Source organism: Oryctolagus cuniculus, chromosome 8, assembly GCF_964237555.1.
Source record: "Oryctolagus cuniculus chromosome 8, mOryCun1.1, whole genome shotgun sequence".
Taxonomy (NCBI): Eukaryota; Metazoa; Chordata; class Mammalia; order Lagomorpha; family Leporidae; genus Oryctolagus; species Oryctolagus cuniculus.
This window is the reverse complement of record NC_091439.1, coordinates 88036346-88062072: the sequence shown is the minus strand read 5'-3', so window position 1 is coordinate 88062072 and position 25727 is coordinate 88036346. Positions and strand designations below refer to the sequence as shown.

General features: G+C 42.9%; 1 protein-coding gene across 2 annotated transcripts in view; it reads left to right on the top strand.

The window, feature by feature from the left end:
- The window catches only part of MRPL1 (mitochondrial ribosomal protein L1), a 152461-nt gene that overhangs the window by 88538 nt on the left and 38196 nt on the right, over positions 1-25727 (top strand). For both annotated transcript variants that reach the window (XM_070047985.1, XM_070047986.1), the window contains one exon: positions 20583-20689. In XM_070047985.1, coding sequence (XP_069904086.1) covers positions 20583-20689 — 107 coding nt within the window. The remainder of the gene's footprint in view (positions 1-20582; positions 20690-25727) is intronic.

Below are 25727 nucleotides of genomic sequence, written 5' to 3'. Positions count from 1 at the left end.
CAACAGCAAGTGCTGGGGGCCAAGCTGAAGGTAGGAGCCAGGTTCTCCATCTGGGTCTCCCATGTGGGTGACCAGGGCGAAGCACTTGGGCCATCTTCCACTGCCTTTCCAGGAGCATTAGCAGAGAGCTAGATCAAAAGTATAAGAGCTAGGACTTGAACCCAAGGATGCCAGCGTCTCAGATGGTTGCTTAACCTGCTATGCCACATCACTGGCCCTGATAGGTGTTATTTAAAATAAATTTTATTGTGTAAACTTAACATTTGTGGGACTGTCATTGTGTTATAGCATGTAAAGCCACTACTTGCAACACTGGCATCCAACATGGGCACTAGTTTATGTTTTACCTGCTCCAATTCCAATCTAGTTTCCTGCAAATGGCCTGGGAAAGGAGCAGGAATGACTCAAGTGCTTTGGCTTCTGCCACCCATGTAGGAAACCTGGATAAAGCGCCTGGCTTTGGTCTGGCCCAGTGTTGTTTATTGCAGCCATCTGAGAAGTAAAGCAGTAGATGGAAGATCTCTCTTCTTATGTCTCCCTCTCTCTCTATAACTCTGACTTTCATAGTAAATAGATCTTTTTTTTCTGAGATTTATTTATTTATTTGAAAGTCAGAGTTACAGAGAGGGAGAGACAGAGAGATCTTCCACTCACTAACTCACTCCCCAGATGGCTGCAGTGGCCAGGCCTGGGCCAAGCTGAAGCTAGGTGCCAGGTTATTCTTTCTGATCTTCCGCATGGATGCAGGGCCCAAGTACATGGACCATTTTCCCCTGCCTTCCCATTAGCAGGGAGCTGGATTGGAAATGGAGCAGCCAGGACATGAGCTAGCACCCATATGGGATGCTCGTTTTGCAGGTGGCAGTTTTACCCACTGTGTCACAATGCTGGCCCCAGGAAATAAATCTTAAAAAGGGTGGGGGGGCAGCACTGTGGCATAGCTGGTAAAGTCACTGCTTGCAATGCCAGCATCCCCTGTAGAGGCCGGCTCAAGTTCCAGCTGCTCCACTTCCCATCCAGCTCTCTGCTAATGCGCCTGAGGAAAAAGCAGAGGATGGCCCAAATACTTGGGCCCCTGTACCCTTGTGGGAGACCCAGAAGTTCCTGGCCCCTGGGTTTGGACTGGCCCAGCTCCTGCCATTGTGGCCATTTGGGGAGTGAAGCAGTAGGTGGAAGATCTTTCCTTGTGTCTTTCTCTGTCTCTCTCTAGCTCTGCCTTTCATGTAAATAAATAAATCTTAAAAAAAAAAAAAAAGTTTTAAGGGGCTGGCGCTGTGGCTCAGTGGGTTAAAACCTTGGCCTGCAGCACTGGCTTCCCACATATGGGCACTAGTTCAAGTCCTGGCTGCTCCACTTTCAATCTGGCTCCCTGCTAATGTGCCTGGGAAAGCAGTAGAAGATGGCCTAGGTCCTTGAGCTTCTGTACCGACATGGGAGACCTGGAATAAACTCCTGGCTCCTGGCTTCAGATCAGCTTAACTCTGGCCATTGCCGCCATTTGGGGAGTGAACCAGCAGATAGAAGCGCACGCGCTCTCTCTCTCTCTCTCTCTCTCTGCCTCTCTCTACCTGTCTCTGTAACTCTTTCAAATAAATAAAATAAATCTTAAATAAAGTAGTTTTTCTTAAATGTATTTATTTATTTGGAAGTCAGAGTTACAGAGAGAAGGAGAGGCAGAGAGAGAGAGAGAGAGAGAGAGAGAGATCTTCCATCCGCTGGTTCACTCTCAACTGTCCACAGCGGCCGGAGCTGCGCCGATCTGAAACCAGGAGCCAGGAGCTTCTTCCTGGTCTCCCACGTGGGTTCAGGGGCCCAAGGACTTGGGCCATCTTCAACTGCTTTCTCAGGCCATAGCAGAGAGCTGGATCAGAAGTGGAACAGCTGGGTCTTGAACCAGCGCCCATGTGGGATGCCAGCACTGCAGGCGGTGGCTTTACCCTCTACACTGCAGCGCTGGCCCCCAAGAGAGTAGTTTTAAAATTGTTTTAGTAGATTTGTTTTCAAATTTCAACCTTAGTTGAATTAAAAAATCCTGCCAAAATTCTTCATACATATTAGCTACTGTTAACTTGCCTGAATTCTAGATCATGATATAAAACTTAAGCAAATGCAAATGGACTCTCCAGTTATTTTGTTGTACTAGTGTTTTGTTAAATTTTTTATAGCCTCCATTTAATTACATATCCTTGTTAGATTTTGGCCTTTGGTTTGGTTAGGAATTTTCATGACAGTAGTGTTTGTTGTCATGGAATCAGGCCTACATTCTTTGTGAAGACCAGCAACTGAACATGATTTAAGAAGTTAAACCAAACTGTAATTGAATTTGATAAAAATATTATACTTCTTTGGTTTCTAGTTTAATTCATCCTCAAGTCAGAGCAAAACAGTGCTACATATAGTCAATTAAAACTGAAAATGGATGAATAATAGATCTCATGCAGCAGACTTCCTGCTTTGCATGGTGAACTGGTTTTCTCTGATGTTAATTTTAGTCAACTTTATAATGATTTTACTCTGTATAACCATTTTAGTTTCTTTTTCTTTATCTTTGATGTTTCTAAATTATTGTTGTCGTAGCAAAATTTGGGACTATTGTTTTTTAGTTTGAAAGGTTTTCAAATAACATTCTTTATTCTTAATAACAAAAATTTCCTGTTAAAATGTTTAGTAGGCTGTATTTCTACTTTCATAATGAATCATACGTTCCATATGCTGTGGTCAAGAACCTAAAGAATGTTTTTCAACCCACTATTTTTCAACCCACTATTTGGTTAACAAGGCACCTTAAAAAATACAGACTGGGGGCTGGTGCTGTGGTGTAGTGAGTAAAACCACCTCCTGCAGTGCTAGCAGCATCCTGAATGGGTGCTGATTTTGAGTCCCAGTTGCTGAACTTCCGATCAGCTTTTCGCTATGGCCTGGGAAAGCTGTGGAGGAAGGCCAAATTTGGGCCTCTGCGCTGCATGGGAGACCTGGAAGAGGCTCCTGGCTCCTGGCTTCAGATCGGTCCAGCTCCGGCTGCTGTGGCCATTCGGGGAATGAACCAGTAGATAGAAGATTTCTCTTTCTTCTCTTTGCCTCTGTAACTCTGCCTTTCAAATACATAAACAAATCCTAAAAAAAAAAAAAAAAATACAGACTGGTCTTTCCCCTTTTCTAACATTTTTACCCTACAAGATCTGTTTAACAGCACTGGCAAAAACATGTGTATTCTTGAAACATGCAGACAAATGATTAACCTGTCAAAAATGTTAAAACAGAACACCAGATGTTCATTAGAACAAATGAAGTTTGTATTATGCATTTTCAGAGCTTATTCAGATTCCTGTTTAGGAACATTTGATTCCCCTTAAATCCAACAAGAGACTTTAGGGTAAAATAGGAATTATGCTTTGAGCAAGTGTCTGAAATTAGAAAACAAACAAGCCCCTGCAGCTGAGCTCATTACTTTCCCATTTTGTCTCTGTTTTACTAATGGGAATGGGTGGTAACCGTCTTGGCAGGATTGTATATGCACAATCTGCAGCATGTTTAATGCTGTGATTTTATTCATTATATTTTAATTCTTACATAACCGTAGGCAAGATGTATTTTTTCCAAATGCATGTTTGAATTGTTCTCTCAGTATTTCATTTTTATTTCATTAGCGAAAACATTTTAAAATTTCTTTTTAGAACTTTTGAAGAAATTTGATTTTGTGTATCACTGCGTTCCCCAGTATGAATGCCGTCTTTAATTCTTTTGTTTATAATATAGATTTATTGATTTAATTTTTTAATTTCTAAGCTTATTATTTAGCATTTACTAAACCAAAAATACTAATATGAAGAATGTCTTGACTTAATGGAATTAATTTTCCATTATGCGTGCTAACCCCATGATATATACTATAGCATATATGGAAACTGTTGAGTTCTTTTAAATTGTCCTAAGTTATTGGCTGTTAGAGGGAAAAAGACATGACTAGTAAATTAGTTTCACTAACATGTGGTCCTCTTGCTGTGTAGCTCTTAGAATTAAACACTTGTTGTCTAGTAGAATCTTTTTTTTTTAAAGATTTATTTATTTAAAAATCAGAGTTAAATAGAGAAGAGAGTCAGAGAGAGAGAGAGAGAGGTCTTCCATTCACTGGTTCACTCACCAGTTGGCCGCAATGGCTGGAGCTGTGCCTATCTGAAGCTAGGAGCCAGGAGCTTCTTCTGGGTCTGCCACGCGGGTGCAGAGGCCCAAGGACTTGGGCCATCTTCTACTGCTTTCCCAGGCCATAGCAGAGAGCTGGATTGGAAATGGAGCAGCCGGGACTTGAACTGGCTCCCATATTGGATGCCGGCACTGCAGGCGACAGCTTTACGTGCTACGCCACAGTGCAGGCCTCTAGTTGAATCTTGTCTAAAGGATATTCACATCTGAGTAGGATACTACTTTCTGTATAGAAGTTTTCCTGTCATACTGGAGACTCCAGGAATATTAAGATTATTGAGGTTTAATGTAAAGTATTTTAAAGTCTCAGAATAACACGTACCTCACAGTATTGCTTGTATTATTGAAATAATCAGAACTCTTTGGTTATACAAGTAAATATACTGAAACACAATTTTTGTAGGGTAATCAGCTTGAAAGTTCCCTAAAATTTCCTCCCTATGTATTATTTTACTCTTTTTTAATTTTTCAAAGATTTATGTATTTATTTGAAAGTCTGAGTTACACAGAGAAGGAGAGGCACAGAGAGAGAGAGGTCTTCCATCCACTGGTTCACTCCCCAGTTGGCCGCAATGGCTGGAGCTGGGCCTATCCGCAGCCAGGAGCCAGGAGCTTCTTCTGGGTCTCCCATTTGGATGCAGAGGCCCAAGGACTTGGGCCAATTTCTACTTCTTTCCCAGGTCATAGCAGAGATCTGGATCAGAAGTGGAACAGCTGATTGGAACCAGCACCTATATGGGATGCGGGCACTGCAGGTGGTGGCTTTACCTGCTACGTACGCCACAGCGCAGGCCCCATGTATTAGTTTAAAAGCTATTCGTGTGTGAAAGACTCCATCCATGATTATGTACTGTTGTAATCGCTGTGGGTGGATTATGGGTATAATACAGCTGGTTCTGTTTCTGCCATTACCTCACATACAATTTCTCAGGTCTTTGGATTCATTGTCCCATCTGTTTGAAGTGCTCTTTGCTTTTTTGCTTTACTAGCTTTCTTATTCAAATACCAGCTAAAGAAAGAGGCTTTTAAAGCCATCTTAGTATAAGGGGTTTTTACCCCAGCCCCTCTGCTTCCCATTGTCACTGTGTATTTTGTTGTTGTTACCAGAGATAGCTGCTTAGAGATTCTTGTCTTTGTGCAAGAAAGCATTCAGATGTAGTAGAATAGCAGTATGCATGCTAGCTTAGTATAATGGAGAGAGTACACCTGACACACCAGGCTGACATCTCAGTAAAGAACTGAGTCCATTTTGGGTTGGAGTTTGAGTATAAGCCCCCTCCTCCCATTCCTGGAAAATTACCAGTTGGGGGTGTTTTCTAGGTGTTGAGTTCTGGAAAATCTTCCCAGGACCTTATCAGCCTCTGGTGGTAGGCAAGGGAGAGTCCTCTAAGCTGCCCCCAGGGAGAGGGCCAAAATCCATCTAACAGGGTTACTGAGCAGGAGTAGTTACTTTAGGTGTCATTGCTGGTCTGCTTTCAGGGCTTGTTTCTTCTTGTTTCCACCTCACTTAAATTCATTTTCTTTCAAAATTCCCATTTTCCTCAAAAAAAAAAAAAAAGAAAAAAGACAAATCTCATTTTCTTTGGCCCCTCTTACATATAGGTTAGTGTTTGTCTAGCCACCTAACATTATTATACTTTTGTATTATTTTTAGGACTTCATCTTATATTTTGTAATGTGTGTTCGGTTCTTCCAGTTTTTTTGTTTTGTCCCTTGCTGTATTCTCACGGCCCAGGGTAGTGCCGGAACATAGTTGGTAGTCTGCAAATGTTTGTGCAATGAATGGACATTTAATTCAGCATTCAGCTGGTAGAAGATATAAAAGTAAACAATGAAATAGATTGCTTGCAATTTATAATATTTTTATTATAACTGTATTTTTAGTAATTGACTATGATTTACTGTGTGCCAGCATTGGATGTGATGGCTATGAATAAGACACAGAAGATACTTGACAACATGGAACTAATACTTTCATTTCCTATAGTAGACAAATTGGTTAGACATTAGTACTTGATAATGCCCAGATTTCTCCAGGTTTTTTTTTTTTTTAATATTCATTTATGTACTTGAGAGGCAGAGTTACACAGAGAGAGGTCTTCCATCTGCTGGTTCACTCCCCAAATAGCTGCCACAACCAGAGCTGGGCCTATCTGAAGCCAGGAGCCAGGAGCTTCTTCCAGGTTTCCCACCCCGGTGCAGGGTCCCAAGCACTTGGGCCACTTTCTGCTCTTTTTCCAGGCCATCAGCTGGGAGCTAGATTGGAAGTAGAGGAGCTGGGACTCAAACTGGCACCCATGTGTAATTAGTGCTGGCATCTCAAGGGGTGCTTAACTGACTGCCACAGCACTGGCCCCCAGATTTCTCTAATAACCAATCAAAACATTGTCTGCTTTCCAACCTTCATCTGATTCACCTATCCTTTTTTTGTTGTTGTTGTTAAAGATTTATTTATTTATTTGAAAGTCAGAGTTGCACAGAGATAGAGGAGAGGCAGAGAGAGAGAAAGAAAGGTCTTCCTTCTGTTGGTTCACTCCCCAAATGGCCGCTACGGCTGGCGCTGCGCCAATCCGAAGCCAGGAGCCAGGTGGCTCTTCCTGGTCTCCGATGCGGGTGCATCCTCCACTGCCCTCCCAGGCCACAGCAGAGAGCTGGACTGGAAGAGGGGCAACCCGGACTAGAACCTGGCGCTCATATGGGATGCCGGTGCCGCAGGCGGAGGATTAACCAAATGAGCCACAGCACCAGCCCCCACCTATACTTTCTACATACAATCTTGGTTCTTTCTGTTGGTTTATACCATGTTTTTCCATACAAGTTGGCTTGAAGCTGTTGACTATGTCCATTTCCTTACGAAGTGTTATTCTTCTTTACAGTCTTCTCTATCATAATTAAATGGAAATGTTGCCCTCAATTACAATCACATTTTTTTCTACATTCAAATGTCTATTCTTAGTGTTTTCTCTTTCTCTCTCTCTTTTTAAGACTTATTTATGTATTTGAAAGGCAAAGTTACAGAGAGCCAGAGGTAGAGGCGGAGAGAGGTCTTCTATCCGCTGGTTCACTCCCCAGATGACTGCAACAGCCATAGCTGGGCAGATCTGAAGCCAGGAGCCGGGTCTCCCGTGTGGGTCTCTGATGCAGGTGCAGGGGCTCAAGGACTTGGGGCATATTCTACTCTTTCCCAGGCCATAGCAGAGAGCTAGATCGGAAGTGGAGCAGCCGGGATTTGTTTGTTTGTTTGTGTATTTATTTATTTATTTTTAAGATGTATTGTATTTATTTATTTAAAAGTCAGAGTTACACACAGAGAGAAGGAGAGGCAGAGAGAGAGAGAGAGAGAGAGAGAGGTCTTCCATCCACTGGTTCACTCCCCAGATACCTGCAATGGCTAGAGCAGGAGCCAGGAGCATCTTCCAGTTCTCCCACATGGATGTAAGGGCCCAAGGACTTGGGCCATCTTCCACTGCTTTCCCAGGCTATAGCAGAGAGCTAGATCAGAAGTGGAGCAGCCAGGATTTGAACTGGCTCCCATATGGGATGCCGGCACTGCAGGCAGTGGCTTTACCCGCTGTGCCGCAGCACCAGCCCCAGTGTTCTCTATTTTCATGAGTCTTGTACATGTACAGTTCTAACTCATCCTTGTCACTAACTGTCCACTCATCTTCCCTAGTAAAGGAAGAAAAGAGCAGGTATATTACAATGAAATACCTCATCATATAATTTAGTACAGGTTATGTTCACTGCGGATATTGAGAGAATTAGAGGAAGAAAAATGAAAGGAAGAAAGGAAAAGTAGAAAAATAGAAGAGCATAAAAGCACATAAAAAGGGAAAGTAGAGAAAGGAGAGGGCAGTTCCTTAGCAATAAGGGATAGCAAAGCTATAGAAATAGCAGTGACAATTTAACATTAAACTATATTGAAAAGAAGTATAGAATACTAGTTAACATAGCTTTTTAGCCTTGGCTTTTCCTTGTTATGACCTTGAGCAAATTTTAGTATTCTTTTCTTTTTTCAATTGATTGTATTTATTTGAAAAGCAGAGAGAGGGAGAGTAACAGAAGCAAAAGATAGACCTCACATCTGCCGTTTCACTCCACAGATGCCCACAGTAGCTGGGGCTGGGCCAAGCTAAAGCTAGGAGCCAGCAACCCAATCTAGGCTTCTCATGTGGGTGTCACGGACCCAACTATTTGAACCATCATCATCTGTTGCCTCCCTGGGTGTCTATTAGCAGGAAGCTGAAGTTGGGGGTGGAGCTAGGCATTGTATTCAGATACTGTGATATAGGATGCTGATGTCCCAAGCATCTTAACCCCTGTGTCAAATGCTTTTCTCCAGAAAACTTTTTTTTTAACTTTTTTTTTTTTTTTTTTTTTTTTTTTTTGACAGGCAGAGTGGATAGTGAGAGAGAGAGACAGGGAGAAAGGTCTTCCTTTACCGTTGCACCCTCCTATAGCGGCCGCGGCTGGTGTGCTGCGGCCGGCGCACCGCGCTGATCCAGCAGGAGCCAGGTGCTTATCCTCGTCTCCCATGGGGTGCAGGGCCCAAGCACCTGGGCCATCCTCCACTGCACTCCCGGGCCATAACAGAGAGCTGGCCTGGAAGAGGAGCAACCGGGACAGAATCCGGCACCCCGACTGGGACTAGAACCCAGTGTGCCAGCGCCGCAGGCGGAGGATTAGCCTGTTGAGCCACGGCGCCGGCCCAGAAAACTTTTAAACATTTTTCTGTCTCCAGTTACTCTTCTACAGAATGAGTTTCATCATACCATCTACCCCATAATGTTTTTGTGGCAATGTATACAGAGCATAGCACAAGCCCAGTGCTTAAAGTATACACTATTTGTGAGTCACTGTTGTTGCTATTGCCTCCCTACTACAGTTCTCAAGTAGCTGTTTGTTTTCCACCATTATTTTAGGAGAATTTACTCTTTTTCGTGTTTTCATATACCACTTATACCTTCGTAACTCATTTGTTGAATAAGTGAATAGTTATTGAATGCCTGGTATGTGTATTACAGTTAATACTGAGGACTGAAAGATGAAAAGATATATAAGAAGGTATACATCAAGAGGGCAGAGATGAGAACAAACTCCTGCATTAACATGTAGTAAATCTAACAGTGGAAAATGTACAAAGAACTTAGAGGAATGAGAGACTGTTTTGCAGAATCAGATTATATAAAGAAGATAGTGAAATTGAGGTGTTAAGCATGAATAGGCGTATGTTTTCCTAACCTGCATGAGAAGGACATTCCTGGCAAAGAAAATGGCTTTTACTAATGCACGAAAGTAGGAGAGAGCCAGTTGTGTTCAGGAAATTATAAGTAGCGTTCTATCGTTTGGTACATAAAGTGCTATCAGATGGTGGTGTTCAGTGGGGTTGGACAGTGATAGGCAGTGGGCCAGATCACAGAGGGCTCTCTGTGCCCTACCATGAAGATTAGATTTTATCCTCTGTGCATGCAGAAGCCATTGCTAGGAAGTGACACAAGATTTGCTTATTAGAATGAGTGTTGGACAGATTGTGTAAATGGTAGAGTGACCATATGAGGAAGGTGAAGTGGTAAGATCAGACAGCAGTGAGGAAGCTATTGCAAGAGTCTAGGAAAAAGATGACAAAATAAATAATTTGGTGGCGGCAGTGAAGACAGAAGAGAATGGTGGAATTAACAGAAGCTGTTGAGTTATGAGGATAAGGGAGAGGGAAGAATCTAGAATGATTCCCTAATTTTGATAGTGAGTTTTATTTTAAAGATGAACTATAGGAAGTGAAGCAAATTTGAGCATGATGGTTGCATCACGAGGGGAGGGGAGTAAATGGGCTGATGCAAAAGTATTGTGTATTAACGTGAAGTGGGTTGTGATAAATGGGTGCATTGTGGTCTCTAAATCAAGTAAAAAAAAAAGCACAGAAAGAGATAGTATGAAACTAAGAGGAACAGAAACATACTGAAGAGTTTTGCTGGAAACAAAAGATGAGACTGAATGTTTGGTCTAGAGCTTAAGATGCTGCTTGAAACACCCATGACCCATATCATAGATCCTAGTTTCTAGTCCTTGGCTCTGCTTCTAGTTCCAACTAACTTTTTTGTAAATTTATTTTTAAAGAAATATGAATTTCATAAGTACAACTTTAGGGATATAGTTATTCTTCCCACCATATCAGTCCTCCCACCCATCTCCCACCCCTCCTCCTCTTCCCTCTCCCCTTGCCAATCCCATTCTCTGTTAACATTCATTTTCAATTAATTTTGAACTCAGAAGACCTACTCTATACTAAGTAAAGCTTCAACAGTTCTCATACACACACACACAAAACCATTTGACAGCTCGTTTTACAGTTAACTCTCAATACAACTCATTGAGGACAGATGTCCTGGATGGGGAGTTATTACACAGTGACTCTTGTTAACTCCGATGTATGACGTCAGTGACCATTTGATGCTCTTGACGTGAGCTGCCTTCGCTACGGAAGCCTTTTGAGTCCACAAATACTGTCAGTATTTGGACAAGGCCATAAGGAAAGTGGAAGTTCTCTCCTCCTTTCAGAGAAAAATACATCCTTCTTTGATGGCCACTTCTTTCCACTGGGGTCTCACTCACAGACATCCTTCATGTAGAACTTTTTTGCCACAATGTCTTGGCTTCTCTTGCCTAAAATACTCTCATGGGCCTTTCAGCCAGACCAGGAAGACTTAAGGGCTGATTCTGAGGTCAAAGTCCAACTTCCTCTTACTGCACACCCTGAGAGGCAGCTCAAGTAGTTGGGTGATTGTCACTCATGTGGGAGACCTGGATTGAATTCTTGGCTCCCAGCTTTGGCCTGGACCAGCCTCAGCTGTTATGGGCATTTGGGGAATGTACCAGTGGATTCAAGTTCTCTCTCTGCTTCTGACATATTCTCTCTCACACTGGCCTATAATTAAAAAAAAAAAATGCTGTAAAGGAGGGACAGAGAAACACACAATATAAGATAAATAGAAAACATATATTAAAGACCTAAATTCATCCATATCAGTAGTTCTGTTAATTGGAAATGGATTGCACATTTCATCCACAGGCACAGTTTACCACTAATGCAAAAGCAGTCCAAGTTAAACTGAATATATTGAAGGCACCTTTATATTCAAACACACAAAAAGGCTGAAAGTAAAATGATGGGTGAAGATATGTCATGAAAACAGTGATCAATATAGAGTGGACTGGTGATACCAATACCAGCAGAATTGACTTTTAGGTCAAGGAATATATCTACAGAAAAAGATAGATATTCTATCATAGTAATAGTACATACTCATCTGGAAAAGAGCTTCAAAATACAGGAAGCCAAAACTGACAGAATTGAAAGGGGAAATAGACTAATCATGAAATACGGTTGGAGATTTTAATATTTTTCTCAGTCACTGATAGAACTTACAGACAGAAAATCAATGAAAGATTTGAGTAACACTGTCAACCAACATGCCTAATTTGTATCTATAGAGTGCGTCACTCATCAGTAGCAAGTGTTAGTGTTGGACACTTACCATGGTACACCAGTCCCTGGGTTATAAGGCAAGCCTTTAGGTCTTACATTTATTATTTAAAAGAATTGAAGTCATACACAGTGTGTCTTCTGTTCATAACTAAGTTAAATTAGAAATCATTAATCATGAAAAATATCCACATACATTAGAATGAGAACACATGCTAGTAAATAACTCAAAGAAGAAATTAGACAAAGCCTTCCATGAGTGACAGTGAAAACACAACACATCAAAGCATGTGAGATACAGTTGAAGTAGTTCTCAGAGGGAAATCTTAAGCTTTAAAGGCTAAATTAGGAAAGAAGAATGGTTTAAAGCCATTGTGCTAAGATAAAATCTTAAGAACCTAGGAAATAAACAACAAATTAAACCCAAACTAAATAGAAGCAATACAATGATAAAGATCAGAGTAGAAGACACTGGAATGGAAAGGACAAATAATAGAAGAGAAGCAATGAAAACAAAACTGGTTCTTTGAAAAGATCAGTAAAGCTGTAACATTTAAGTGACACTGATTAAAAACAAAAAAAAAAGAGGGATGACAAAGATTATCAGCATCAGGAATGAACTAAGAAAATGACAAGACAAACTGTTGATTGGAGAAACATGCTACACATACAAGTATGCATGTATTAAAAATTATTTGCACCAAAATAAACTTATCTCCATTTTCCATAAAATTTTTGAAGTAGCTGCTTATTGTAACAAGCCCCTGAAAGCAGAACATATAAAGAAGTCTTATAACTTAGCAAAACTATCAACCTGATTGTTATTTTTATTTTCTTTAAAAATTTATTTATTTATTTGAAAGGCAGAATTACAGAGAGGGAAAGAAGGGGGAGAGAGAGAGAGAGAGAGAGAGAGATCTTTGTTAGGAAAATGGAGCAGTCTTATCTATGGCGCGATCTATACCCTGACACCATCCTAGGCTGTAGCCCCTGCCATCATTGCTGGGAGCCAGGTGGCCACATGGCCCAACTACTGGTGTCAAGCTCCACCCTAATCCTAATAGGATTCACTGCTTCTGCTTCCCTTCCTGCCCTCCAGCAAAGTTTTAAAAGGACCTGTTCTTTAACACGTGGCTCTCTCTCTCTTGCTCTCCCCTCTCACTCTCTTCTCTCTCTCTCTCTCTCTCTCACTTTATATTTATTTGACAGGTAGAGCTATAGACAGAGAGAGAGACAAGAGAAAGGTCTTCCTTCTGTTGGTTCACTCCACAAATGGCCGCTACAGCCGGCACTGCACCGATCAGAAAGCCAGGTGCTTCCTCCTGGTCTCCCATGTGGGTACAGGGGCCCACGCACTTGGGCCATCCTCCACTGCCTTCCCGGGCCACAGCAGAGAGCTGGACTGGAAGAGGAGCAACCGGGACTAGCACCCGGCCCCCATATGGGATGCTGGCACCGCAGGCAGAGAATTAACCAAATGAGCCACAGTGCCAGCCCCTCCCCTCTCTCTTGCCTCTGCTCCTCTTTCCTCTCCCATGCTCGCTCACTCTCTTCCTTTCTATCTCCTGACCTCTGTCTCTCTCTTACGCTCTCCTTCTCCCTCTTTTCCTTCTTCGCCCCTTCCCTCCAGTCTGTTGGGTATTCTCCAATAAACCCTTTTCCTTACTCCAGTGTTTGGTGTGTGTTGTGGCTGTCTTACAATCTTCTATCTGGTTCACTCCCCAGGTGGCTGCAATGGTCTGAGCTGAGCCAGAAGCTTCATCTGGGTTTTTCATGGGGGTGGCAGGGGTTCAAATACTTGGGCCATCTTCTGCTGCTTTGCCTGGGCCGTTAGCAGGGATGTGGATTGGAAGTGAAACAGCTAGGACCCAAACCTGCACCCATGTGGGATGCTAGCGTCATAAGCAGTGGCTTTACTCACTACGCCACAAGGCCAGTTCCAACCTGATTTTTAAAAAGAAGGGCAGTGGGGCAGGTTTTACTCTAGTGGTTAAGAGGTTAAGATTCTGGTTGGGATGTCTGTGTCCTGCATTGGAGTGTCTGGGTTTGGAGCCCTGCTCCAGTTCCTGACTCTGGCTTCCTGCTGGTGCTCAAGTGACTGAGTTCCTGACACCCATGTGAGAGATCTGGATTTTGTTCCTGGCTTCCAGCTTTGGCCCAGCACCATCTTAACTGTTTCAGGTGTTTGAGGTATGAATTGCTCGATGAGAGCGTGCCTGCATACTCTCTCTCTCTTCTCCAATAAATAAAATTTAAAAAAAGTTAAGAGGGGGACAGAATCAGGCACTTTGCAAAATAATATGTATATATTTGCAAACATATATATAAACAAATATATAAAAATAAATATATATAAATATAAAAAATTATATATATATATAAATAAACATATATATGTTTGCAAATATAATATAGAAGTGATTAAGGACGTGAAATGATCTTAAACATCTTGGATACTAGAGAAATACAAAGTAAAGAGAAAGACAAAAGAAAATACAAAGGTAAAGTTTGATTTGTACTGTTTTATGATGGAACTGGCTTAAATGTAAGTCTCATCAACCCTAATTTATTATCTTTTCTGAAATTTTTTTTTTAAGATTTATTTTACTTATCTGAAAGAGTTACAGAGAGAGGCAGAGAGAGAGAGAGAGAGGGAGAGAGGTCTTCCATCTGCTGGTTCACTCCCCAAATGGCCTCAACAGCCAAAGCTGAGCTGATCTGCAGCCAGGATCCAGGAGCTTCTTCCAAGTCTTCCGTGTGGTGCAGGGGCCCAAGGGTTTGGGTCATCCTCCGCTGCTTTCCCAGGCACATTAGGCAGGGAGCTAGATTGGAAGTGGAGCAGCTGGGACTTGAACTGGCGTTCATATGGGAAGCTGGCACCACAGGCCAAGGCTTTAATCCACTGTGTTATAGTGCCAGCCCTTCTGAAAGTTTCTTCTTTTTTTTTCTTTTAAAGGAACCAGGATTTTTTTTTTTTTTAAAGATTTATTTATTTGTGGCCGGCGCTGCGGCTCACTAGGCTAATCCTCCACCTTGCGGCGCCGGCACACCGGGTTCTAGTCCCGGATTCTGTCCCGGTTGCCCCTCTTCCAGGCCAGCTCTCTGCTGTGGCCAGGGAGTGCAGTGGAGGATGGCCCAAGTGCTTGGGCCCTGCACCCCATGGGAGACCAGGAGAAGCACCTGGCTCCTGCCATCGGATCAGCGCGATGCGCCGGCCGCAGCGCACTGGCTGTGGCGGCCATTGGAGGGTGAACCAACGGCAAAGGAAGACCTTTCTCTCTGTCTCTCTCACTGTCCACTCTGCCTGTCAAAAAAAAAAAAAAAATTTTATTTATTTGAAAGGCAGTTACAGAGAGGCAGAGGCAAAGAGACAGAGAGGTCTTCCATTTACTGGCTCACTCCTCAAATGGTTGCAACATCTGGAACTGGGCTGATCTGAAGTCAGAATCTTGGAGCTTCTTCCCGGTCTCCCACGTAGGTGCAGGGGCCCAAGGACTTGGGCCATCTTCCAGTGCTTTCCCAGGCCATAGCAGAAAGCTGGATCAAAAGTGGAGAAGCTGGGATTAGAACCAGCACCCATGAAAGCTTTCTTTCTTTTTTTTTTTTTTTTAAGATTTATTTTATTTACTTGAAAGTCAGAGTTACAGAGAGAGGAGAGGCAGAGAGAGAGAGAGAGGTCTTCCATCCGATGGTTCACTTCCCAGTTGGCCGCAACAGCCGGAGCTGTGCCAATCTGAACTCAGAAGCCAGGAGCTTCTTCTGGGTCTCCTCTGTGGGTACAGGGGCCCAGGGACTTGGGCCATCTACTGCTTTCCCAGGCCATAGCAGAGAGCTGGATCAAAAGTGGAGCAGCTGGGTCTTGAACCGGTGCCCATATAGGATGCCGGTGCTTCAGGCCAGGGTGTTAACCCACTATGCCACAGCACCGCCAGCCCGTTTCTTATTTCTAATTGTAAGCTATTTTTTTTTATATTCTATCAGTACCTTAATTCAATATTTTAATGTGGAACTATTTTCCATTCCTTCTTAAGTCCTATTCTTTCCGACTTCATTACCATTGCATCATCACAAGGATATTAGACTCAAAATTATGAAGTCATTTATTTGTTCATTCTTCCAACAAACATTTATCATAGTTACTTCTTACTAATTATCTGCCTGTCTCTAGTGGACAAATCAGGTAGGTAGTTAGAAATCATGAGATACTGTGGCCAGAGATATACGTTAAGCAATTAGAAATGGCTAAATGGTATTTAAGACCATGTGTCTGGATGAGACTTAGGGAGATGTGCATGAATAGAATATGAGAGGTCAGATGACTGAGCCCTGGGTAGTTCAAACTTTGGAAGTCAGCTAAGTGAGGGTGATGCTTAGCAAATGAGAATGGGATGGAACAGCCAATGACAGCTGTTTCCAGGGAGAAGTCAAGATATTCTAAGGACTTGAGCATTTGGTGCAGTGACTTAAGATGCTACATGGGGCGCCTGCATCCCATATCAGAGTTCCTGTGCTCAAGTCCTAGTTCTACTTCAGTTTCTAGCTTCCTGCTAATGCACACTCTGGGTGGCAGCAGATGATGGCTCAAGTACTTGGATTCCTGCCACTTGTGTGAGAGACCTGATATGAGGTACAAACTCCTGGCTTCTGCGTGCCCCACCCCGGCTATGGTGGGCCTTTGGAGAGGGAACCAGTGAAGGGAAGATCTTTCTTTGTCTTTCTCTTTCTCTCTGACTTTCAAATAAAAGAAAAATATATTAAAAAAATTAGAAAAATATTTTGAGGCCGGCGCCGTGGCTCAATAGGCTAATCCTCCACCTAGCGGCGCTGGCACACCAGGTTCTAGTCCCGGTCGGGGCGCCGGATTCTTTCCTGGTTGCCCCTCTGCCCCTCTTCCAGGCCAGCTCTCTGCTGTGGCCCGGGAAGGCAGTGGAGGATGGCCCAAGTGCTTGGGCCCTGCACCCCATGGGAGACCAGGAGAAGCACCTGGCTCCTACCTTCGGATCAGCGCAGTGTGCCGGCCGCAGCGCGCCAGCTGTGGCGGCCATTGGAGGGTGAACCAATGGCAAAAGGAAGACCTTTCTCTCTGTTTCTCTCTCTCTCACTATCCACTCTGCCTGTCAAAAAAAATTTTTTTTTTGAGAAAAAGAGAGACACTCTAAACTATGCTGATAGGTCAGGTCAGAGAAACATGAGCAATGACTTGGATTTGCTTGACAAAAATTTTTCAATGGAGTAATAAAAATGATAACTTGATTGAAGTAGGTATAAGAGAAAATGAGAGGAAGTAGAGAAAGAAAAACATTTTTTTAAAAATCATTTATGCCCTTTTTGTTTTTAAAGGTATATTATTTATTTGAAAGGCAGAGTTACAGAGAGAAAGAGAAGGAGAGACAGAAAGAGATTTTCCATCCACTGATTCACTCCCCAAGTGGCCATAATGGACAGAGCCAGGCTGATGTGAAAACAGAAGCTAGGAACTTCCTCTGGTTCTCCCAAGTGGCTACAGGGGCCCAAGTATTTGGGCCATCTTGTGTTGCTTTCCCAGGCGCATTAGCTGGATTGGAAGAGGAGCAACTGGATTTTAACTGGCACCCCTATGGTATGCTTGTTCTGCAGATGGCGGCTTTACCTGTAAACTATGCCACAGCACCAGCCTCAAGAACTTACGTTCTAATGTGAAATCATAGGAGATTTGGTTTTTTTTTCTTTTTAGGGTGGGAGATTTGATACCAAGTTTGTAAGCTAAGGAAGATTATCTGAGAAAGCAGAAAAAGTTGACCATGTAGAGAGAAGGGCAGGATCGTGCTGATTTCTGGGTGAGCATTGGTCAGTTCAGGGTGTTGCTGTAGATTCGTTCTGAGAGGAGAAGCGTGGTGGGGCAAGAGGTGTGGAGTCACCACACAGACCCCGGGAGTCGGGTGAAAGTGGGCAGGAGGCAAGCAGCTCGCAGACTTGTTTATTTCAGTTGGTACAGCAGCTTATATAGCCGAGGCAGCCAATTTGGTCAAGGGGCGGTTTATGCCCTAACCAGTCACAGTCTGTTGCCAGGCAGGTGCCATTGCCAGGTGGTTTCCCAGGTGGTTTCCAAAGCCATTCCTGAGTAACTGATGCTCGCTTGCCAGCAGCCTTCTTGGCATGGCCTTCTCATTTCACCACATTAGGGCACAGATGAGAGGTGGCCTTTGGTAGAAGCATAGATAGTTCTGTAATGTCAGGTTGGAACAAGTGTTTGGGTGTGGGTTCTGGTCAGTTACTGATTACTTTTTTTAAAGATTTATTTATATATTTGAAAGTCATAGTTACACAGAGAAAGAAGGAGAGGCAGAGAGAGAGAGAGAGAGAGAGGTCTTCCATCTGCTGGTTTACTCCCCAATTGGCCGCAGTGGCTGGAGCTGCACCTATCTGAAGTCAGGAGCCAGGAACTTCTTCTGGGTCTCCCACACAGGTGCAGTGGCCATGGGACTTGGGCCGACCTCCACTGCTTTCCCAGGTTATAGCAGAGAACTGGATTGGAAGTGGAGCAGCTGGGACTTGAACCAGTGCCCAATTGGGATGCTGGCACTGCAGGTGGCTGCTTTACCTACTACACCACAGCACCGGCCCCCTGAGTAATTCTTGAGCTCTCACTGCATACAAACCCCTGTTCTTATTAAAAATATACCTTTAAAAATAATGAAATTTAAATACAGGTAGTTTAACCAGATGTATCTTTTTGGAATACCACTGTTAGCAGCTTACTGTTTATTGTTATACTCTCTGTTGAAAAACTTAGTATTCTAAGTAATTCTTCCATTTGCATGCATCTCTTATCTCTTAACTAGATTGTAAGCTCCTCAGGGGTAATTGCTTTCATTTATAGCTGAAATGCTCCTGAGTCATACTGAACAAGTCCTAAAATAACTTGGGAGTAGCACATGCTGAGGGTACACTGTGTATGCCATGTCACGAGATCTTCACATTGACTCATGGAGGGAAGACCTGGTGGAGGCACAGTGACAGTGGCATCTCTTTAGTGGTACATTATTGATTTATGTTCCTTACCCTTCAAATGATTAACAGTTTCAATGCATAGAATTAAAAGTCTTCAAGTTAAATTATGGTATATTAGAATATTAAGCATATATATTTTGTGTATTAAATTTGAGTTAAATAATGACTGAATCATAGGCAAGTGTAATTTAGTTTTGGAGTCACTTGTATAATGTTTTGAAAGTTCTTACTCGTTTTTCTCTACCCTAATAGAAGACAAAGCGACGTTAGAATGCAATAAATTAAATTTTAGTCCTTGATGTTTCTTGTACCAATTTCTATAACTGTGCATAATGAACTGCCTCAAGATTGTATCATTCATTATGATGTTTCCACTGCTAAATCTTTTTTTTTTTTGGACGGGCAGAGTGGATAGTGAAAGAGAGAGAGACAGAGAGAAAGGTCTTCCTTTTTGTCGTTGGTTCATCCTCCAATGGCTGCCACGGCTGGCGTGCTGTGGCCGGCGCATTGCACTGATCCGAAGCCAGGAGCCAGGTGCTTCTCTTGGTCTCCCATGCGAGTGCAGGGCCCAAGGACTTGGGTCATCCTGCACTGCACTCCCGGGCCACAGCAGAGAGCTGGCCTGGAAGAGGGGCAACCGGGACAGAACCAGCGCCCCAACTGGGACTGGAACCTGGTGTGCCGCCGCCGCTAGGCGGAGGATTAGCCTATTGAGCCGCGGTGCCGGCCTCCACTGCTAAATCTTGTTGCTTTCTAGTTTTTCGATTTTATGGTAAAGCAAGTCAGACAAATTGTGCACAAAGGTAGTAGAAATTCCTTTTTCCTTTTTTAAAGATTTGTTTATTTGAAAGAGATACAGAGAAGGGAGGGGGAGAGAGGGAGAGGGAGGGAGAGACAGAAAGAAAGAGAGAGACCTTCCATCCTTTAGTTCACTCCCCAAAGGGCTGCAACAGCTGGAGCTGGGCCAATCCAAAGCCAGGAGCCAGGAGCTTCTTCCTGGTCTCCCACATGGGTGCAGGGCCCCAAGGACTTGGGCCATCTTCTACTGCTTTCCTAGGCCATAGCAGAGAGCTGGGTCAGAAGTGGAGCAGCTGGGCCTCGAACTGGCACCCGTATAGGATGCCAGTAATGCAGATGGAGGCTTAACCTTCTATGCCACAGTGCTGGCCCCTAGGCAGTTCTTAAAAGATTCCAGGATTGTACTATTAGTTTTCATAATAAAATATTTTATAGATTTTAATTTTTATCTCTTTTTAAAGTATGGTATCAGCATTGCATATATTTATTTCTATCATGATGTAACAATCTTACTACAAACTTTGTGACCTAAAAACAACACATGCTTATTATGTCATCATTTCTGTGTGTCAAGAATGTATATACAGCTGAGCTAAGTCCTCTGATTAACAGTCTCACAGAACTGCAGGTACCATGTTGGCTGGGGCAGTGATCTTATCTGAGACTTGCCTGGGGATGGACTACTTCCAGAATCACATGATTGCTGGAAGAATTCCGTTCCTTGCAGGCTGCTGCACTGAAAGCTTTAGTTTGTTGCTGGCTGCCAGCCAACCTGAGGCTGCTCTCAGCTTGTTGCTCCATGATCCTTTCCATGTGGCAGCTTCCAACATTCCGGCTTTGCTTTTTTTCTTGCTAGTAAGGAAGTTCCTCCCAAGGTAGCATCATAGTCTCACGTAACCTAGTCATGTCCACATCATCATTCTTGCTTAGAAGCTGCAGGTCTCATCTCTACATTCAGCGGGAGGAATTCACACACAAGCACCAAAACAGATCTGTGTGTTCCAGTGTGTTTGCTGTGTCCTCACAAATGTGATACATGTTCATCTTACTGAGTAATTTTTGGTGCTTGTTCAGATACAAGTGATAATTTTGGACTTTTAATTTTTCTAACCAGATTCCATTGGCCGCGACATTCCCAAAATGCTTGAATTATTTAAAACTGGACATGAAATTGAGGTAGATGAAGAAAGGGAGAACTTTCTCGAGACCAAAATAGCAACAGTAAGTGATGGTGGAAATGATCAGACAATCCTCTTTTCTTCTTTGTACAGGTTATTCATTAATTATTTATCACATTATAATATACCCATCATTTGAACTTGTTCTTGGCACTAGCATTGGGGTGACACAAAATATACACGTGGATAGTTTTTAAAATTCTGTTTATGAAACTCATAAATATTAATAATACTTTAGAATTTCTTCCTCCCAGAATTATGTGCTATTCACTCACATTCACAGTCGACCCTTGAACAGCCTGGGTTTAAATTGAGTAGGTCCATTAGTATGTGGATTAATTTTTGAAAGATTTTAGCAAGTTGAAAACTTAAAAGTATGTAGCCTAGAGATGTCAAAAAAATTAAGTAAAGGGTAATGAGTGTACATCATATATGTAATAATTTATCATTTACTAGTATAAAATATATACAAATCTATTATAAGAAGTTAAAATTTATCAAAACTTATACACAGGCTGTTCATGGCATAATCAATAGAAATATAAACAAGTGTAAAGGTGCAGTATTAAATCATAACTGCATAATACTAACTATAGGACATACTCTGTTACTATAGTAATTCCCTAGCCTCCTTCTGTTTGCTCAAGTGTTGCAAGTATCCCTTTAAAACACCAGTGACATGCCAATAAATTGCTTATTGCAATAAAAAGTCATCTTCCATGTTTCTAGCATATTTCTTACTGTATATAATATATATAACATACAAAATTGACTGTAAACCTACCTAATTGGCTGCTCATGTTATTAGCAAAGCTTCTGGTCAACAGCAGGCTCTGAGACTCTGAGTAGTTAAGTTTGGGGGGGGGGTCAAAATGTATGTATTTGTGAATTTTCAACTGTGGGTGGATGGGTGCTTCTCTACATACATCACCCCTCTCTCAATTCCCGAGATTGCCCAAGGGTCAGCTGTCTCTGTATACAGTTATCCTTTTTTATTCCTTTTTTATTTATTTTTGTTCTCTAATATTTAAGCTTATTGAGAATACTGGCTTGATCTTGCATATTCCCTATGAAACATTGCATAATGCTGAGTACGTAGTGGGTATGTAATATAGCTATAGTAGAGTTGAGTAGTTTATTTTATTTTAATCAGTTGTGTCTGGTTATCTTTGTATTTTTAAAATTGCTTGTCTACTTAAAGCTGATGCTGGAAATTGGTCTCCAATGCTAATTGTAGGATCCTAATACAGGAATGTCAGATTTATAATGTTTTTTTTTTTTTTAATAAATAAGTAGTAAAAATGTTAAGGTTTTTCACAAATAAGCTCTTTATTAAAGGATCTCAAAAGTACATGTTGATTTGCAAAATTTAAACAGTGCCTAACAAGGGTCAGATGCCTGTCTAGGCACTGTTTATATACACTATTTTTATCCTTAGTCCTATGAAGGTAAAATTATCACATCCATTTTAGATGAAGGCATGGAAACACAGAGAGCTAAAAACTTGTGAGGCTAGCGTGAAGCAGAATAGATAATTGAACCGTGGCAGTCACCTCAGGAGTGGAGGGAATCTTGTCTCTTGATTGGAATTATTTGAATGAATAGTTGTAATTCTTCCTCTTTCTCTTCCCATTTTTACTCTTAAGAGACATTCTATATCATAGCTAGCCATTAGTAGTCCAGACTAATTAGCTGTGTCCACTGTAAAGCATTGAAATATAGAAAAAGCACTCAGCTAGTGTTATAGTAGGAAAACCTACTCTAGAAAGGGAGTAAAACGGGTTTAATCTTCTCAGAAACTGGGAAACTCCTGTTTGACATTATTACCATCAAAGCTCAGCTCCAGCCGGCACCGCGGCTCACTAGGCTAATCCTCCACTTTGCGGCGCTGGCACACCGGGTTCTGTTCCGGTTGCCCCTCTTCCAGGCCAGCTGCCTGCTGTGGCCCAGGAGTGCAGTGGAGGATGGCCCAAGTCCTTGGGCCCTGCACCCCACGGGAGACCAGGAGAAGCGCCTGGCTCCTGCCATCGGATCAGCGCGGTGTGCTGGCCGCAGCGCGGCGGCCATTGGAGGGTGAACCAACGGCAAAAGGAAGACCTTTCTCTCTGTCTCTCTCTCTCACTGTCCACTCTGCCTGTCAAAAAAAAAAAAAAAAAAAAAAAAAAAAAAAAAAAAAAAAAAAAAAAGCTCAGCTCCATTTTAGTTGGCATCAAGCTCTGCTTGAATCTGATGTTGGAATTTGCTTGTTCCAAAAGACTCTTGGCAGCGCTTCTTGTTTTTTGGGGCGGACAACACTGTAATCTAAAAAACAAACAAAAACCAATCACATTTTAAGGTGCTGTTTTGGAGTTGTAGAGACTTGAGTGTGAATACCTGTTCTGCTACTTACAGGATGACAGACTTTAAGCATGTTTCTTAATGTGTCTCAGATTTCCTCATCTGTAAAGATGTGTATAGTAATACCTATTTCACAATATGTTTTTGAAGATGAGTTACATTTTTTAAATGGTGTTATATATTGTTATTATTTTTAAAGATTTATTTATTTATTTGAAAGGCAGAGCCACGGGGAGGGGGGCTTTCATTTGTTGGCTCAGCCTGCAATAGCCACATCTCATCGGCTGTTGCTGAGCTGGTCTGAAGCCAGGAGCCAGGAGCTTCTTCTGGGTCTCCCATGTGGATGCAGGGGCCCAAGGACTTGGGCCATCTTCCACTGCTTTCCCAGGCACATTAGCAGGGAGCTGGATTGGAAGTGGAGCAGCTGGGGCTCGAACCAGTGCCCACATGGGATGCCAGCACTGCAGGCAGTGGCTTTACCTTCTATGCCACGGCACTGGTGGCCCCTAAATGGTATTATATATCATTATTTTGATTGGCCTTTTAGGACTGGAATATCCTTTTTTAAATTTTTATTAAAGATTTTATTTTTATTTATTTGGAAGACTTAAACAGAGAGAGGAGAGGCAGAGAGTTGGTTCACTCCCTAGATGGCCACAATGGCCAGAGCTGCGCCAATCCGAACTCAGGAGCCAGGAGCTTCTTCCGGGTCTCCCACACGGGTGCAGTGGCCCAAGGATTTTGGGTCATCTTCTACTGCTTTCCCAGGCCATAGCAGAGAGCTGGATTGGAAGAGGAGCAGCCAGGACTTGAACCGCTACCCATATGGGATGCCTGCACTTCAGGCCAGGGCATTAACCCACCGGCCCCAAGGACTGGAATATCCTTTAAAGAGTCTTCCTAGCTGGATCAAGCCTGCCATTTTCTTTTTTTTTTTCTTTTTTTTCTTTTTTTTTTTCTTTTTTTTTTTTATTATTTTTTGACAGGCAGAGTGGACAGTGAGAGAGAGAGACAGAGAGAAAGGTCTTCCTTTGCCGTTGGTTCACCCTCCAATGGCCGCCGCGGCCGGCGCGCTGCGGCCGGCGCACCGCGCTGATCCAATGGCAGGAGCCAGGAGCCAGGTGCTTTTCCTGGTCTCCCATGGGGTGCAGGGCCCAAGCACTTGGGCCATCCTCCACTGCACTCCCTGGCCACAGCAGAGGGCTGGCCTGGAAGAGGGGCAACCGGGACAGAATCCGGCGCCCCGACCGGGACTAGAACCCGGTGTGCCGGCGCCGCTAGGCGGAGGATTAGCTCAGTGAGCCGCGGTGCCGGCCAAAGGCACTACGGCGCCATTTTCTAAGTAATATTTTCAGTGTATTCACTAGTTAATAATTAATTTAGTTGCTGACTCAGCGTATAAGAAAACATTTCATCTCATTCATCTTTTGTTTTGTTTTTTGATTAATGTCAGAGTGGCATGGACTCCAGATTAGATTACTCAGATCTTGTGGAGTTATAATGCCTTTTCTCAATGGAGAGGAAATCAACCTGTGTGTTTAAAGAAAATCTCTTGGATTACTACTAAAGATCATAGCGTAGTTGGAGGATGAGAGTGGGTTTAATTTCATCCTGTCTTGATTCACACCTAGTTCTAAATTAGAAATTTCTGTGTGCAGTTTACTCTCTAAACCTCAGCTTTTCTTTATTCCCCATAAGCAAAGTTATGATGGCAATGATGAGTACTTCCTAGGTTGGGAAGGAGTAGATGAGATGATAGCATAACAGTGACTTAGCAGACCACTTCTGCCTAGGTTGTAACAACAGAGACCTGGTTTCCCCTCCCACAGTCCCCATCACCTTGATGCCAAAATCAAACAAAACCACAGTGCAATGTTATTTGTGGACTTTCAAAACTAAATTTTAGCAAATAGAATCCAGCAGTATATAAATAGGATAACATATACTATGATTGTTGTAGTCCTGTTGTTGGTTGCTATAACAGAATACCTGAAACTGGGTGTTAAAGAATGGACACTTATTTTGGCTTATGATTCTTGAGGCTGGGAAGTCTAAGAGCATGTTGCGAGCATGTTGCAAGGGCCTGTGCTGTGTTGTAACCTGGTAGAAAAGCGAAAGCAGAAGGATGAGTGCATATGTGCAGAAGCAGCAAAACAGGGATTGTCTTGCATTAGGTATTAGCTCCTCATCTCTTAAAGGCCCAACCTCCTAACACCACCACGACAGTCAAGTTTCAACATGCAATTTGGAGGGGACATGCCATATTGAAATACCATAGCAGTGACCAAATAGGGTTTATATTAGGAATGTGAGGTTTATTATTAAAAAACAATCATTATGCCGGCGCCGCGGCTCACTAGGCTAATCCTCCGCCTAGCGGCGCCGGCACACCAGGTTCTAGTCCCGGTCGGGGCGCCGGATTCTGTCCCGGTTGCCCCTCTTCCAGGCCAGCCCTCTGCTGTGGCCAGGGAGTGCAGTGGAGGATGGCCCAGGTGCTTGGGCCCTGTACCCCATGGGAGACCAGGAAAAGCACCTGGCTCCTGGCTCCTGCCATCGGATCAGCGCGGTGCGCCGGCCGCAGTGCGCCGGCCGCGGCGGCCATTGGAGGGTGAACCAACGGCAAAGGAAGACCTTTCTCTCTGTCTCTCTCTCTCACTGTCCACTCTGCCTGTCAGAAAAAAAAAAATCATTATAATTGGTTAGATTAACAAACTAAAAACAAAAGCCATATGATCATGTAAGTA